The following is a 17,686-nucleotide window of genomic DNA, read 5'->3' on the forward strand; positions in this document are numbered from 1 at the left end:
TTCGAACCCACACTTTCACAAACATTAAGCTGAATTAAAAACAATGTTGAAAACTTGTAGGTACCTATTTTGTGCTACTTGTTTGTATTATATGTGAAGCTATAGAATATTTGTGTTTTATAAAGTTTTCAATTATATTTATGTTTACGAAGAAAAAAAAACTTTTTCAAAATCACTTTTTCTATTTATTTTAGAAGTATGAAAAAAAAACTTTTTTTGTGATGTCCACGTGGACATTGGGGGAGGGGGGTAGGAGTCAATGAAAAGTCCACGCTTGTCCACGGGGAGGGGGGAGGGGGTCAAAAACCATGAATTTTCTGTCCACGTGGTATATGGACGGCCCCTTTGGAGCCGGAGGGGTCATATGACCCGGCGATTCAACCGAGCATAACAGACGTGTTCGAGACCAGTGGGTTCGGACAGCAGCAGTGCAAAAAAAATTTCATTCCTAAGGGTTGCATGCCCCCGAGGCGTCATGAAACCCCTCAAACTCCACAAAATCTTACTGTGGTTTCTTAAAACGCCCCTGAAGCTCAGTAAAACACCCGTAACACTTCTGAAACTGCTGAAAAGTCCCGGAGACCCATCCCTAGTAACAATTTTAATTCAAATATACTGGAAGAGGATTTTAAAGTCACCATAAAACCAAAATAAAAGGTGTTAGGTTTTTCAACCGTTTTAATAACCTCTACAAGACTAATTGGCCATCAAAATGTTACTTGGGATTGGAAACCCTAAAACGCCCCTTTCTGGGGCTCTTTGATATGTTTCTGGGGCGCCCTGGAACCCCTGAACCCTCTGAAACGCCCGTGGGTAAGGGGGCAACACCCTTGAAGGTTTCACTTCTTCTTCTTGTTTATGGCTCTACATCCCCACTGGGACTTGGCCTGCCTCGCTTCAACTTAGTGTTCTTTGAGCACTTCCACAGTTATTAATTGAAGGGCTTTTTTTGCCTGCCATTGCATGAATTTGTATATTGTGCGGCAAGTACAATGATACACTATGCTCAGGGAGTCGAGAAAATTTTCCCGACCGGAACGGGAATCGAACCCGCCATCTCCGGATTGGTGATACATAGCCTTAACCACTAGGCTAACTGGAGACCCCTGCAGATTCCATATCATCATCATTTTAGTGGAGCTTGTCATCGTAAGAAAAAATGGATGATAAATTAGTATACATTTTTATGCCCACAAATTGGAAGGAAACTTTCTCTCAGCAAAAGCAATAAACTCAGAATGTGTACGGCTGCTTTCCTCATTTGAAAGCAAATGAAATCTTTATTGGCTGCCTCGGATTTGTCGACACTGTTAAATTCTACTTTCAATAAATAAATATCTAACACTAGGGTTCACTTATGCTTGTTTCTAGAAAAAAAAGATGAAGAAAATTGTATAAACGATGAAGTAACATTTCTGGTCACGCTTATAGTTGATGAAGTTATTCTTTTTGGTAGTGTTTCCAATTCCCGAACTATTATTTTATTCTTAAATTTAACAGAACCTGGAAAATTCAGATAAACACCGCGCTTTAAATGCAATTCAATTTCCTCGCTATTCATTGGATCGACGCTCTCGATTAAACTTCAAATCACGTTACTTAGAGATCACGTTCAACATAGAAAGTTAACTTTGGTTCCGTTCTTAACATATTTCGAGATAACTTCTCGACGAACGAAAAAAAAAAATCATTCTTCATTCTCGGGTAGGAAACACTATCATATTAATACTGAATCCTCCTGCGACGAAATGAGCCCTGCTGTGCTCGCGGGTTGAGCCCCTTCAGCTCAACCGACGAGCAAAGCCGATCTTCGCGCCGTGCAGGAAGGAGCAATTAAACATCTTTCGGCTTTCGCAGTGAAGGAACTGTTCGGCTTATGGCATTCTTCTCAACACACAAGTCACTATCACAGAGCACACGTAGGTCCACAAGCTGATCAGAAAGAACACTCGGTTCCCCCGGCCGGGTGCCGTTGGTTCGATCTCCTGCGCTCTGATCACGTAATCCCGCGTTCCCAGCTCGTTGCTGGCGGTCATCGTGATGGTATCCGTCCGGTTTCCCTGGTCGTCGTTGATCCTCAGCAGGACTAGATAGTTGCCGAAACCCTGTTTTGCGGGGGAGAGTGTGTTAACGATAACGACTGTTAATTGTTTAAAATTGTTTTCAGATCTTACCAAATCTTTCGGGTAGTAGGCTTGGTACGCTCCCAGACTTTGGCCTTCAGCGATCGTCATATCGTTGATCGTCCAAGACGTGGCAGGACGTGGATGGGCCTTGATCGTGACGTTGATAAAAGTCTCACCGATGTTGATTGTCGGCGATGGTTCCGGAATAACTGATGGAGAGAAAGTTGTTGAATTAGTTCGAAAGCTGGGTGAACCATTGAAATGTTCTTACAGCGGAAGTTCAACGGCAGGAATCCTCGGAAGAAACCTTTCTGTATTGCAAAGTGCTCCGCCCTACAAACGATCTTCCTTCCGTGGTCTTTCAAGGTGATGTAGTAGTTCAACTGCTGCGATACAGATACCAGATTTCTTCCTTTTGAGTCTACGTTTTCGCTGGTTTCCACGGGTCCAAGATAGGAAGGATCAATGGGATCATCGTCCAAGAGCCACGTCAGATTGGAAGCGGGGTTGGCATTTCTGGAGCTGCAGGTTACCCTCAAGGTTTGGTTGGGTGCAAAAGCTCCCTGTTCGACAATGGTGTCCTCGCCGATCGACAGATCCGTTGGTTCCGGACTCAGGGCGGCTTCGATAACGATCGATTGTTCAAATACCTCTCCGCCGATGGTCATGTTACACTGGAACTTGCCCAAGTTAGTCGACCTGAGCGAGCTGAACAGGATTCCACACTCGCCCCGCTGTAAACTATCCCCGTAGTATTCAATTCCATTGGGAAGCGCGTGGACGTCGTAGGTACTGGAGTAGCCGGGTATTCTGACACTGAAAAGGTGGAAATTCCGCATTAGATCATGGGATCAAGGGAGAGATAGACTGGGTGACTCACCTGCAGCTGGTTGCGGGTTTGTTGCTACGACAAAGGAGTGGTACGTTACTGGAAGGGAGCTTTGCATATATTTTTGGCGGGATCGCTTCAATTCCTTGGGAGGCAACGAGCGTACTGGTGGTTACTGTAAATAATACCGAGAAATGGGTATTGATCAGATGAATTCAGTGATGTTGGGGTTGTGTAATAAAAAAGGCTTTCATCCAATTCCCGTTTATGTAAGCATCGACCAAAAGCAATCGATTTTATTCTTGTACCCCGCCTAACGCCTCATGGCCTATTTGCAGCAAAACAGAATACTGTCTTCGGCAAAGTTGTTGCAAATTGAGTCTTCTATTAAAGAAAAATGGGAATATTTGTATTTGAGACTTCATTGACAACGAAATAATTGACGTACCAGTTGTTCTAAAAGCTGAACTTGGATATGGGTTACGTTTATATGTATTCATTAACCCTTGGTCAAGAATATCAAGAGATGTTTTATATTCTGGGATGTTCTAGGTGTTACAAATTGTCCTAAAGTGAAGTCCTTCAAATCTACAAGGATAATTTTATGTATTTTCGCCTCAAGTAATAGCATTGCATAACCTACTGTGATCCGTGAAGCGCTTGACATCTACAATGACATTTAGAGACACTATAGGGATATTCCAGGTCAGCCAAACTACCTTCAGAACTTCAGGTCTACACTCGTAACAAAAGCCACATGTGGAATACTGCGTAACGCTGCATAATCAACCGCGGTTACTGAAGCAGTCTGAAGTCTACTTTTTTTTATTATAACCCTTTGGGACATTCAGGGTTGTCCAAACTGTTCTATAATGAAGTCCTTCAAATCTACAAGAATAACTCTATGTGTTTTCACCACAAATAATAGTATTGCATTATTTGCTGGGATCCCTGAAGCTCTTAAAATCTCAAATGTCATTTAAAGACACTATAGGGATATTTCAGGTCAGTCAAACTAGCTTGGAGTTCAGAACTTCAGGTCTACATTCGTAACAACAGCCATATCTGCAATACTAAGTAACGTTGCATATTTATCTGTGGTTACTGGACCAATCTGAAGGCTACTTTTTATTATTAACCTTTAGGACATTCGGGGTCGGGCAAACTGTTCTAAAATGGAGTCCCTCAAATCTACAAGAAAAACTTTGTGTTTTCGCCATAAATTATAGCATAGCATAATCTGCTGATATGCGTGAAGCTCTTGAAATCTTAAAAGTTATTTAGAGACACTATGGAAATATTCCAGGTCAGCCAAACTATCATGGAGTTCAGAACTATACTCGTAACATCAACTATATCCGACATACTGAGTCACTGGCGTAGCCACGGGGGGGGGGGTGTAATGGTTAAACCACCCCCCCCCCGCCAAAATTTGTGGAACAAATTTTCAGAATAAAGCGCTTTGCGACGAAAAAAATTTCGGCTGCGCCGCTATTTTCAAACTAGGAATACAATTGCTCATTACATTTTACAAGTTTCATAATCAATCGCGGTGATTTTGTTTTAGATAGTAACGTTATATTACCAAACCGTTATAATACCAACTTTTGTTACAGGTTATATGCTGTAACATTTTTTTACTGTGTACGCTATCCAGCTATGAATAAAAAAAATCAAGCCAATAAGTAATATGCAATGAGATTGACTAAATTTTAACAGAAAGTTCCCAAAGTACGACTTCATGCCCAAATAGTTCCATGCTCTTTATCTTTATTGCATATATTCTCTGTTGGTCAACAGACATGATTCTCCGCTCATGACTCTATCGAGCTTCTAAGAGATATAATCACGGTAAAGGATGCCAATACGACTTGGACGTCTTGTAAAGCCCTTCAGCCTTCTCCCATGCAACTCCGATTCCTATCTCCGCGTGGCACCGCCGGGTTACGAGCAACTTTAGAACATGGTCTGGCCACACGTAGCACCTACATTCAGCACAATCACCCTTATCGTTACAATTTGTGATCACCACAGCACACGGACTTCTGCGATATTATCGACGTCAGGACCTATCGTGGCGCTTACATCGACTCTGACCACTACCTGGCGATGATAAAAATGCGTCAAAAACTCTGTGATTAACGACGTACGGTACCTACAGCCGCCTCAGTATAACCTGGAGCAACTGAAGCAACCAGATTATAATTTTTAAATTTATTCTTGTTAACCCTTAATAAATAAATTGAACACAATCATAACGGTTGGTAATGTTGTGTAACTCGAAACAGTAAAAATAAGGTTTTACTACGTGGACTTCATGTAATATATTGCAGGACAGTGTGTACGATTCTGATTATCCCGAAGTACTAATATGTCATAGTCTCTGGATGTATTCTGTGAGCTCCAGTAAGTATAATAGATTATACAACATAACTCTTTATAGCCAAAAAAGAAGCTTCAATTGCTGTAGATGCTAGATAATAAACACCAAAATAGTTTGGATGGCCCCAGCTGATCTTATGATGTCTAATGAGCTTTCAGTAGACTTACTGGACATGATAGATTACAAATCGGAGCTTTGAATAATGAAAAAAGTTACCGTTACACCCGTATACTATAGGATCTAAACTCAAGAATAGGTTGGATGACCTAGGATATCCCGACTGAGCTGATACTCTCTATTGAACTTTCAGAAGACTGACTGGACATGATAGATTATAAATCGTAGCTTTGTATAATGAAAGAAACTACCATTACACTCGTAGACTTTAGGATCTAAACTCAAGAACAGTTTGGATGACCTAGGATATCCCGACTGAGCTGATACTGTCTATTGAGTTTCCATAAGACTTACTGGACATGATAGGTTACAAACCACAGCTTTGTATAATGAAAGAAGCTACAGTTACACCCGTAGACTATAGGATCTAAACTCAAGAACGGTTTGGATGGCCTAGGATATCCCGACTGATGAAATACTCTCCATTGAACTTTCAGAAGACTTACTGGACATGATGGATCACAAGTCGTAGCTTTGTATAATGAAAGAAGTTACCGTTACACCTGTAGACTTTCGGATCCAAACTCAAGAACAGTTTGGATGACCTAGGATAACCCGACTGACCTTATACTCTCTATTGAACCTTCTGAAGACTTACTGGACATGATAGATTACAAATTGAAGCTTTGTATAATGAAAGAAGTTACCGTTACACCCATAGACTTAAGGATCTAAACTCAAGAACAGTTTGGATGACCTAGGATGTCCGGAAAAATTATTCTGCATAATATTCTACCTTTTTTATACTATTGGGCACCAAAACTACAGAAATACGTAAAAAAAAACTCCATAATAACACTTGGAAAAATTCCGGCTTCAAAGATTAATGAGATTGTATAGTATAATTGTCCTTCAAATTCTATTTTATAAGTACCTGCGGGAACATCTGCGGAAATTTTGAGAGAAACTTTAAGATAAATCCTCGGTGAAACTCCTTGAGAAACTCCAGGAATATCCACAGAAATCTCTAGATAAATCCTTGGAGAAATTCCTAGACAAATCTCTGGTGAAACACCGGAAAAAATCCTGTGAAACCTCTGAAATTAATTGTGAGAGAAACTTCGGAAGAAATTGCAGCAATCGCAGTCGATGAGCGCGATGCAGAACGAATTCTTTCGGAAAATTTCTTTTTTTTTTCATTATTTGTCTCAAGTTTTACAAGTTAATCCAGAAATTTTATTAGAAATTCCATCGGGTATTCTTTTGGAAATTTCTTATGGAAGTTAATGCAACAGTTCATTCGTAATTTTTTTTAGCAAAAGTTAGTTTAATAAACTTCTTAAAGTTTTTTTTTTATTTTTGTTTCAATTTTATTTAATTTGTCATTTATTGCTTTAGCAATTTATTCGGATCTGGTGTGATGGTTAGAACACTTGACTATCACGCCGAGGACCTGGGATCGAATCCCACTCCCGACAACCTCACAAAATGTGAGTTCTTCCTTCGGAAGGGAAGTAAAGCGTGGGTCCCGAGATGACCTAGCCTAGGGCTAAAAATCTCGTTAATACAGATAAAAAAAAAATATTCGAAAATTCCTTGGGGAGTTTCTCATCCATTTACTATTAACCCTAATATATTGAGGTTTTTTTTGTTGCTTCTTATGAATTTTGCTATGCCATTAACTTCATAAATTCTTCTGTCACATAACTTTGAAAACATATTTTATCATATAACTTGGAAAGTTCGCTTGAGCAATCGCTTTGAAAATCCCAATGAGAATTTCTTTTGAAAGTTTCCTTCTTTAAATCATTGCTTTAGAAATTCTTTTGGCAGTATTTGTGTGCTTCCAGCAATTACTTTATGTTTCCTTTGTTAGTTTTTTTTCGCAATTTCCTAGGAAACTTCTTCAAAAATGTCTTAAAATTCTTTTGGAATTCCTTTAAGAATTTGTTCGAAAATTCCTTCGGAAATATGTTGCTGCACTTATTCGTCATTTTTTATGGAAGTTCTCTTCCAAAAATTATTTCGGTCAATATTTTGGAAATTTCTTCGTCGATTTATTCAGCATCTATTCCCAGGAAGTTATTCTGGGATCCCTTCGTCAATATTTTGAGAGGCTCCATTGTTGATTTTTTTTAGAAATTACTTTGTCAATTTCTTCTGAAGTGTCAACAAAATTGTTATAAGCAGTTCCCTCGGAAATGGGTTTGAAAATTTCTTCGATAATTTCTTTTGGAATCCCTCAAACAGTTTATTTGGAATTTCCCTTGGCTTTATTTAAGGAGACTCTTCGACAAGCTCCTGAGCATTTCATTTGGTAATTTTTCTAGCAAAGTTGCCAAACGTTTTTTTTTTTGAGAATTTTGTTTCTTTTATGATATTTCTTCGACACTTTCTTCCATATTATGCAAATTATTCAAGAACTTCTTCAGCAAGTACTTCGAAGGTTCATTTGGCAGTTTCTTTGAAAATTTCGTTGAAAATTCTGTTGAAATTAACTTCGGCAAATCATTTATGCATTCTATCGGACATTTGTGGGAAGTTTTTTTTTGTCTTTTAGATTTGTATGAAATTTGTTTTGCCAGTTTTTTGAGAATTCCCAAAAAATTGGCTACGTAATTAATTAAGACATTTCTGAGATTTTTTGGGAATATTTTTAAAACATTTCATCGGAAAACTATTTGTAAAATCCTGCGAAACTTTTTTTTTTAAACTTACGGCAAATTGTTTGATAATTGCTTTGACTATTTCGTTGGGAGTTCAGTTTAAAATGACTTCGGGAATACATTTGGAAATTCCTTTGAACTATTTTTTTTTTATTTTATTAACCAGATTTTTGATTCGGGGCCAGTTTATCTCGGGACCCTTGGCTTTACTTCCCTTCCGAAGGAAGAACTCACAATTTTGTGAGTATGTCGGGAATGGGATTCGACCCCAGGTCCTCGGCGTGATAGGGCTTTGATCATCACAACAGGTCCGCTGCATTCCTTTGAGATATCCTTCGACAAACACATTGGAAGTTTCGTTGCTGATTGAATGAGTTTTTTTTCGATAGCTTTTTTGAATACTCCTCCGGCAATTTGGATGAAAATTCGGTTGAAATTGTCTTAGTTAATTTAAAAGTTCTCTCTTGGAAAGTTACAGCAATTCTGTCGTAGATTTCTTCGATTTTTTCAGCATTTCTTCATTTTTTTGTTAATTTTTCGAAGATTTTGTTGAAAATCCAGTTCAAATTGACTTTTGCATTTTACTTGGAAAATCTTTTTGATAATTTTCTTCGGCAAAATATTTAGGAATTTCTTTGGAAATTTCTAAGGATTTTTTTACTCAGCATTTTTTTGTAATTTCTTCGGTAGCCTGGTTTGAGTTCAACTGATATTTATTTCTTCAATTTAGTTCGAAACTTTTTTAAGATTTCCGTCAGCAAATGATTTCTAATTTTTTGCGTTTTTCTCGATAAAACTTATGGTAATTACATCGATTTTTTTTCGGAATTCAGTTGAAATGCATTTCAGCAATTTGTTTTAAAATTCCTTCGAGATTTTCGTCAATAAACAAAAAATCCCTCAATAATATCTATATTCTTTTTAAATTTTTCATCTATCACTATTTTTTGGAAATACTTTCGATTTTTTTCAATAATTTTTGGTAATTCTTTGACAATAATTTCAGCCATTTCGTTTGGGATTTCGGTTGTTAATAACTTCTAGGATAAACTCCGGCAAAGACATCCCAGAAAGGTTACAGCAAGAAATTCTAAAAGAAAATTCAAGAGAAAAATATTTTTGAAAAACTAGCATACTTAAAAAAAAACATCCAGAGGAATCTCAGAAAAGTTTTGATAAACTTCAGATCTCAGAAAACCCGGAAGAAATCTGGGAAAACAGTTGTTAATAATATGAGAATAATCCCAACTCCTGGATACTCAAGGTTCCCAAATTTAAGTGCCCCTATGCTGGTACGCCTCCTTCAAAATGGATTCAGCAATGCCATCTTAACCTTTTGGAGCCGATTTTGAAGGTTTTTTGCGAATCTTGATTTGTTGGAATTGCGCTTATCTAAAATTTGTGCCGAATAAATGTACAAAAATATGAAAACTCGCAGAAATTTATTGAAAAATTTTCTGGAGCAATCTCTGAAGAAACCGCTAGAGCAATTTCTGGAAGAATCTATGCCAAAATTTCTGAAAGAATTTGGAGGATATTTGGCAGGAATCCTCAATAAATTAAAAACATGAATGGAACTTTTTTTCCAAAGAAAATACTCTGAAGCTATTATTGAAATACTGAAAAAGTCTGTGAAGATATTTCAAAAAAAAAATCAGAACGAATAACACTTGTGAAATTCCTATAATTAAATAAAAGACCAATAAATTTAAAGGATTTTATCAATGAACTACTGAAAGGTTTTTTGAAGAAATCTTAAGTAAAACTCCTGAACAAATCACTGCGAGAATTCTTGAAAGGATTCCTGGATGAATATCTGAAGGAATACAAGAACCATTCCCTAAGAAATCAAATGAGGAGTTTTCGGAAGAACCTCTTCAGATATGTTAGGATGAATTCTTGGAGAAACTCTTTTATAAAATACCTGGAAGGTTTTTTGAATGAATTGCTGGAAAAAATCAGAGTTAGAGCGATTTATGGTTTTTATGATACATCTTAACCCTTCAAAATTTCTTACCATCTACCATCTACCAAAATTTCTTAACATCTTACCCTGACAAAATTTCTCAAAGAATGAAGAATGTAGGCAGGATATCCTGTAAGAATTTCAGAAAATTAACCTGTACGAATTCCTGGATAAATTATGGAAGGAATACCTAGTGAAATTTTTGAAGAGATCTCATGAGGAAATTCTAGAAGAAATCCTAGTAATTCCTGGAGGAATTCTTAGATGAGACCCAGCAGGAATTCCTGGAGAACTTCCTTGAGCATTTTTTTCAGTGAATTCTTGGAGCAATCCCTACGAGAATTCCGGAGAAATCTCCAGAGGAATTCTAAGAGGAATTGCTGGAGAAATTTCTAAAAAATCCCTTGAGAAATTCCAGGATGATTTCCTGAAAGAACCCTTGCAGGAATTTCTGGAGGACTCCTTGGTGCAATCTCTGGGAATATCCCTCGAAAAATTCGTGCTGAAATCCCTGAAGCAATTCCTGGAGGAATGTCTGGAGGAATCCCTTAAAATTTCCTCAAAATATTCCTGGAGAATTTCCTGGAAGAATCTCTCCCAAGAGGATTTCAAGGAGAAATTCCTGGATGAGTTGCTAGCATAATTCTTGAAGGATGCCAGGAGCATTCCGGAAGGAATTCCTGAAGAAGTTCCTGGGGAAATTCCAAGATAACATCCCGGAGGAATAAATGTGGAAATTTCTGGAGGAATCTCTAGAGGAATTCTTGGAAGAATTACTGGATGAAAATCTAGAGGAATCTCCAGAAGAATTTTGAGAGATTTCTGTTATTTTTCTATTTCTGAAAGAATCCCTTGAGAAATTCCTGGAGGAATGTCTAGTGGAATTGCTGGTGGAGTTCCTGGAGAAATTCTCGAAGGAATTCTTGAAGGAATCCCTGGGGGTATCCTTGAAGAAATTTGAGAGATATCCCTGGAGGAATCTCTGGAGGAATCCCTGGTGGAATACCTGGAGGAATCCCAGAAAAATTCCTGAAGGAATTCCTGGAGAATATTCCGAAGAAATCCCTAGAGGATTTCCAAGAAAAATCCTTGGAGAAACTTCTGGAGGATTTCCAGAAGGAATCTTCAAAGAATTTCCTGAAGAGATTATTCATGGAGAAATCTCTGGAGGAATCTTAAGCAATTCCTGATGGATTCTCGGGAGAAATTCATGGAGAAATACCTAGAGGAATTGCTGACATAATTTCTGAAAGATGTGCAGGAGAAATTCTTAGATAAATTCCTGGGGGAGTTCCTGATGAAATTACTGGGGTCATTTCTGAAAAAAATCCTAGATAAAATCCTGGAGGAAAACCTGGAAGAATAACTAGAGGTATTTCTTTGGGAATATCTAGAGGAATCTCAAAGAGAATTTCTCGGAAGAATTACTGGATGAATTTGTAAAGAAATTCTGGGAGATTTCTATTACTATTCTATTATATTTCTATTTCTGAAAAAACCCTTGAGAAAATCCTGGAGGAATTTCTAGCGGAATTTCTGAAGGAATTCTTAGATAAATCCTCGAAGGAATTCCTGAAGAAATCCTTGGAATAATCCTGGAACTAGTTTGTAAAGAAGTCCCTGGGAGAATCCCAGAAAAAAATACTGATGGTATTCCTGGAAGAATTTATGAAGAAATTCCTAGAGGATTTCCAGGAAGAATCTTTAGAGGAACTTCTGGGGGATATCCTGGAGGAATCTTCGGAGGATTTCTTGAAAGCATCCCTGAAAATTCCTGAGGGTATTCCTAGAGAATTTCCTGGAAGAATTTCTGAAAAAATTTCCAGAAGAATTTCTGGACAAATTCCTGGAGAAATTGTTGACATAATTTCTGAATTGCTGGAGGAATTCCTGAAGAAATTCTTGGGGTAATTCCTGGAGAATTTGCTGGAATAGTTCTTGGAGAAATTCTTAAAAATTATCCTGTAGGAATTGCTGGAAGTTCTTCTTTGGGAATTGCTGGCGGAATCCTTGAAGGAATTCTAGGGGGAATCTCTGTAGGAATTCCTTCAACAATTTCTGGATGAATCTCTGGGGGATTCTCTAGTGGAGCTCTGGGAGAAATTTCTGAAAAAATCGCCTTAGAGATTCCCAGAGGGATATCTAGAGAAATCTCTGGAGGAATTCCTATAGAAATCCTCGAACGAATTTCTAAAGAAATCCCTGGAAAAATCACAAGGTATTCCTAGAAAAAATCCTGGAATAATTTCTGAAGGAATCCCTGAAGAATTTCCTGGAGTAATTCCTAGAGGAATTCTTGAAGAAGTTCGTGGATGAATCTCTTAGGGCATTTGTATAGGAATACCAGCAATAGTTCCTTAAGGAATCGCAGATGGAGTTCTTAAACAAATTCGGGAGGAATCCTGGAAGAAATTTCAAGAGAAATTACTAAGTGAATCCCTAAGCAGTTCCTGGAGGAAGTACTGAATCAATTTTTATAAAAGTTCCTTAAAATATACAAAGAGGAATTGCTAGAGGTACCCTAAAAAGAGTTCGTGGGAGAATCTTTGGAGGATGTTTAAAATAAGTTGTTCTAGAAAGAATAACAGAAGGAAGTACTGAGTTAAGCCCTGCAGAAATTCTTGGAGGAATCCCTGGAGGATATCCTAGAAGAATACCCGTAGAGATTAACGGAGGAATCTCTAGAAATAATCCTGGAGGAGTCACTAGAAGAATTAATCCTTGAATAACTTTTAGGGGAATCACTGCAACAATTCTCAGAGGATCTCTGGAATAATTCTTAGAGGAACCTCTGAAGAAATTCATGGAGAAATCCCAGTAAAAATTTCTGAAGAAATTGCAGATGAAATCCTGAAAGAATTCTAAGGAGAGTTCGTGGAAGAACTCCTTGGGGAATCCCTGTAGCAGTTCCTGAAGAAACCCCAGGAAAAATCCTGGAGAATTCTTAAACAGTTCCTGGAGGAAGTATTGCATTATTTTTTTGGAGGAGATCCTAAAAGAATTCCAAGAAGAACTCCTGAAGGAATTCTAAAAAGTGTTCCTGGGGGAACCCTTGGAGGATTTTTTTAAATAATTCCTGGAGTTGTTTCTGAAAGAAACACAGAAGATATTCCCGGGTAAATCCTTGGAGGAATGCTTGAAGAAAAACCTGGAGGAATCCCGAAAGCAATCCCATGATGAATTCCTTAGGAAATTCCAGGAAAGCTTTCTTAACAAATTCCTGGAAGAATTTCTGTGGGAAAAAATATGAAGGCATCCATGTCTGCAATAATTTTTGGACGAATTATTGTTGGAATCTTTGGATATACTACCAAAAGAATGTTTTGAACAATGATTTAAGGAACTCCTGAAAATTTCTGGAGGAATCACTGGAACAATCACTGGATGAAGTTCTAAAAATATCCCAGGAGAAATTCCTGGAGGAATGTCTGGTGAAACCCATACAGAATTTCTTGAAAAACTCTCTGGAGCAATCACTGAAGGAAGCTATGGAAAATTCCTGAAGGAATTCATCGATGTATCCTTGCAGAAGTATCTGTAAAAGAACTGAAGGAATCGTGGGAGGAATTCTTGAAGCATTTCTTGGAACAAACCCTGAAAAAATAACTTACTGAACCCTGCAAGATGTCCATGGAAGAATTCACGAAAGAGAAACTCCTGGACATGTCCCTTGAGGAATTTCTGAAAGAATCCTTGAAGAAGTTCCTGAATAAATGCCCTTGAAAGAATTTGTAAAGAAATCCCAGGTATTATTCTCTTAGCATGATGTTTATTTGAATTGCATACAAGTGAAAATTCGTGTAGCAGTAACACATAACCGTACTCTATAGCAGCATATAATTCTACAAAGTCCTTCTTTTTCCCTACCGGAAACTTGACATGATGTTTTTGTATTCCATGAATAAACATCACAAAACGGTTGTTAAAAAATACTTTCCTGTGATTTTCAAGAAAAAAAAAGTTTGATAATTGTGGATAAAAACCTCAATTATTAGAATAGTCTAGAGAATAGTTTTTTTTAATATTTTTTTGTGGAACTCTTGAATTATTGATAAAGTTTGAGTCGGCTCGAATTAAAAAAAATCTGTCCCCCTCTGGCTACGCCCTTGGTGAAACCCCTGGAGAAATAACATACGAAGACTCAAGAAGAATCTATCATAAGGTTTTTCTTAAAAAATATCCTTAAAAAATTACCGGGGGAAGAATGTTTTTTTAAATCACCGGAATTCAAATAATATCAAACTGCTGGGAGAACTTCAGTGGAAACTTCTGGGGGAAGTTTTGAAGCAAATAATTTCTAAAGTTTTTTTTAATAGTTACTGAAAAACTCCCGGAAGAATTTCTGAACAATTTTCTTAAGGGGGAAGCATCTTCGAGAAATTTGGGATTCCTAGTGGGATTTCTGAACGAATCGCAGAATAATTTTTGAATGATTTTTTTTAAGAATCCATTAAAACTTTCACACCAGTCAGAAGGAATTTTTCAAAGATTCTCTGAAAAATGCCCCGTAGAATTTGTTCAGTCATCTCTGGAGGATTTTCTAATCATTGGAGCCATTTCTGAAAACATATCAAGAGAAATTTCTGAATACGTTTCAAATACAAAACAGAAATGCTGCCCTGGTGTCCCTGAGATCTATAGAGGTTTCAAAGCTTTCAAGCTGTATGTTGCATAAGTTACATGACATACGACATGATGAATTTCTTCCATGACCAATCCGACTGTTTTTGAGATTCGCCTGGCGCAAAATTCTCGGAACATGACACATCATTCCAATGTACAAATGTACTTATCTCTTATCATCTTTAAGAGCACATCACGATGTTGACATTTACTGGGCAAATCACGTTCCAGCGGAGGCCAGTCACGGCCAGATGACTAACAGTGACGCCAACCGATTGAAATGTTCAGAAATTCCAGAGAGAGAAAAAAAGGTTCCAATCTTAAGCATGTCGCGCCGCACGCTGACATGACGCCATCCGCCAAGCCCGCCCAACTATTCCCGATGCGCAAAGTTCTTGCTATCGGGATCGACTCGACTCAACTCGACATTCCGTCACGTTCTTCGTGATGGCTTACCGGAGTGATCGAACCGGCGAACCAGCCTTATCACTATTCAAATCATGGCGATTTTTGGACAAATTTTAAAAAAAGATCAACGTCTTCGAACGATGGATGTACGCAACATTTTTTGAACGATGTTCAATGCTTTGTAAACATAATTTGAAAAGAAAATCAACAACAGACGTCCGGCAGATGATTATCAGTTGAGCTGCCGGACGTGTCGCGTGGCTCGGTGAGGTCTTAGGGAAAGCAAATATTTACTAAACGACGACGGCGAAATTCCAAGCTTAGTGATGCCGCCGCCGTCCCAGCCTTTTTGCTGAAAATGCTGAGCGAATGTTTGTTTACTTTTTGAACGTGGTTTGCGTACATATGCTTTGAATTTGATTTGAGATCACCTACTGACCGTCGGTTAGGTGATCTTATCATACTTGGCCGAGAAAGGCTGTCTGACGCGCGCATATGCGATTCAAATGCAAATAATCCAAAATTGTGCATGCCTCTGAAGTAGAAAATTGTTATTTCTTGACAGATAATCATTCGTTTGTAATCAAATCTACCCGTCATCAGTCTTGATAATTCAGAACGACTTGAACGCTTTTTATGATCCGGACAAGCGTGTGACACATTACCAAGCAATATCAGATCAGACATTATGAATATTCAAGTCACATTCAAGCGATCTAGCCCCATATCATTAAGAATCAAATCCAGATGTGGGGGTGATCTAACACACCTTTCATCAAACACCTCGATCAAAAGAACAAAAGAATTACACCCCCTACAAACTATGTTGCTTGACGGCGCGGTGCTCGAATCTGAGATCACCGCCATCGTCACCTTGGAGGACCTCCTCGGCCCGGTTCACGGCCCGTATCGGTTTCGCTGTGGAGTTTATCCCGCTTGAATCAACTCACCTTTACGCGAACAGTATAAACAGAGATCAGACAGTTGCATTCACGACGGGCGACGACCGTCAGCCGTTGTTGTTGCGAGTATCAATATTGATTTAGGCGTATTATTGGGGGTGCGAACAGGAATTGAAAACAATTTGAGTTGCAATATTGTTGTATAGCACGGGTTCCGAGTGAACTTCTACTTAACATTCCTGTTTAATAATTTGTATATTTAAACGCCTCGGCTGTTTGGCAAATTGAACAGCAAACTCGAAGGAACATTACTCTGCTTTAATCGTTAAGGTTAATATGTAAAAGGATGCCTAAATGTCTTCCACAACCTGTGTTTCACGAACCAGTATAACAAAATACATCGGAAAACCAAAATGATATGCCGTGTACAAAACGTCCTCCATACCCTGCCTTTGATTGCACCTTTTGCCTTTCTCGTACACCATAGTGTTCATTCAAAAAACAAATTTTCGATAGAAGGCTTGGAGAGTCGGATTCACATATACTCAGTTCGACGAATAGAGATGATGTCTGTACTGTATGTGTGTATGTATGTATGTATGTATGTCTGTGCGCAAATAAGTTCACTCACTTTTAGGGTACTTCCCATGAACGAATTTTACAGATTATAGCTCGAATCGAACTGGAATTTAACCGCAATGTTTGCTATTGAACAATGCACACTGGGTCAGGAACAGAGATTAGCAAGACAAAACCTCTAGCACATTGGGGTTACGTCCTATCAAGTTGGTGTCTTCGGCAAAGTTGTTGGGTTTTATCTGCGCCTCAAATTGCGCTTGGAATTTGGTTCGTAAGCCCGCCGCATAGATGGCGCTGCAGTACTAACTTCTTTATTTTACATCCTAGAGCTTTGGTGTCTTCGGCAAAGTTCTAGAACAGGCCAAAATATGAAAAGTTGTCGAAGACACCAAAATTGTAGCTCTTGAAATAACAAAGTTACATTGATCAGTAGAAACCAATGATTTAAATTTGCACTTTTATGTCATTCTCTTGTTTATCTGCCTACATGTTGCCATGGCAACAGAAAACAATAATCACAGTAGTCGAACACTTTGTCTTGCCCGGTTGTGGTAGTTTGACAACTGTTGAGGTCATTGCAGCACCGCACTCTAGATTGGTTTTATTTTGATCGTGTTGAATTTCTTCCCAAATCATAAAAAAAATCAGTAATTTCACAATTTTCATACTTTTTCAATTTATTGTTTTAAATTTTACTATTATTATTATTATCTTTATTTACGAGATTTTCAAATTAAATTTTACTACTTATAAACACAGCCGCCATGAATACGAATCGAACCGTGCAAGAGTCATGCTGATCGGTTCACCCGTTCGTGAGTTTTGTTGCCTCAAAGGGACTTCTAACTCATGATTAAAGTAAGCAGCATTAGCATGCGGAATATTGCCGGATTTTCCTTGAAAATAAAACTATCGATGAAGTATGTAGGTGGAATCTTATATGAATATTATAATCAACTGCCCTGATGGTGAAATGTTTTAAAATATGCTCATGAAATCTCTCAGCAAATGCATTACGCTTGATATAATCACAAACAGACGTAACACTCTTAAAAACAGCATGGCACATGCATTTAACGATCAATTC

At 38.1% G+C, this 17,686-nt stretch overlaps 1 protein-coding gene across 2 annotated transcripts in view; it reads right to left on the minus strand.

The window, feature by feature from the left end:
* Positions 1 to 1,241: 1,241 nt before the first annotated feature.
* The window catches only part of LOC109410675 (fasciclin-3), a 45,414-nt gene continuing 28,969 nt past the window's right edge, over positions 1,242 to 17,686 (minus strand). Inside the window, exons 2-6 of one of the 2 annotated variants that reach the window (XM_019684213.3) lie at positions 3,007 to 3,130; positions 2,398 to 2,942; positions 2,175 to 2,335; positions 1,898 to 2,105; positions 1,242 to 1,367 (exon numbers count right to left, since the gene is read on the minus strand). In XM_019684213.3, coding sequence (XP_019539758.3) covers positions 1,366 to 1,367; positions 1,898 to 2,105; positions 2,175 to 2,335; positions 2,398 to 2,942; positions 3,007 to 3,130 — 1,040 coding nt within the window. In that variant the 3' untranslated portion in view covers positions 1,242 to 1,365. Of the gene's footprint in view, positions 2,106 to 2,174; positions 2,336 to 2,397; positions 2,943 to 3,006; positions 3,131 to 17,686 lie in introns of both variants that reach the window. The other variant, XM_019684212.3, reaches the window with a different exon arrangement.

The sequence above is a fragment of the Aedes albopictus genome, chromosome 3 (assembly GCF_035046485.1).
Source record: "Aedes albopictus strain Foshan chromosome 3, AalbF5, whole genome shotgun sequence".
Taxonomy (NCBI): Eukaryota; Metazoa; Arthropoda; class Insecta; order Diptera; family Culicidae; genus Aedes; species Aedes albopictus.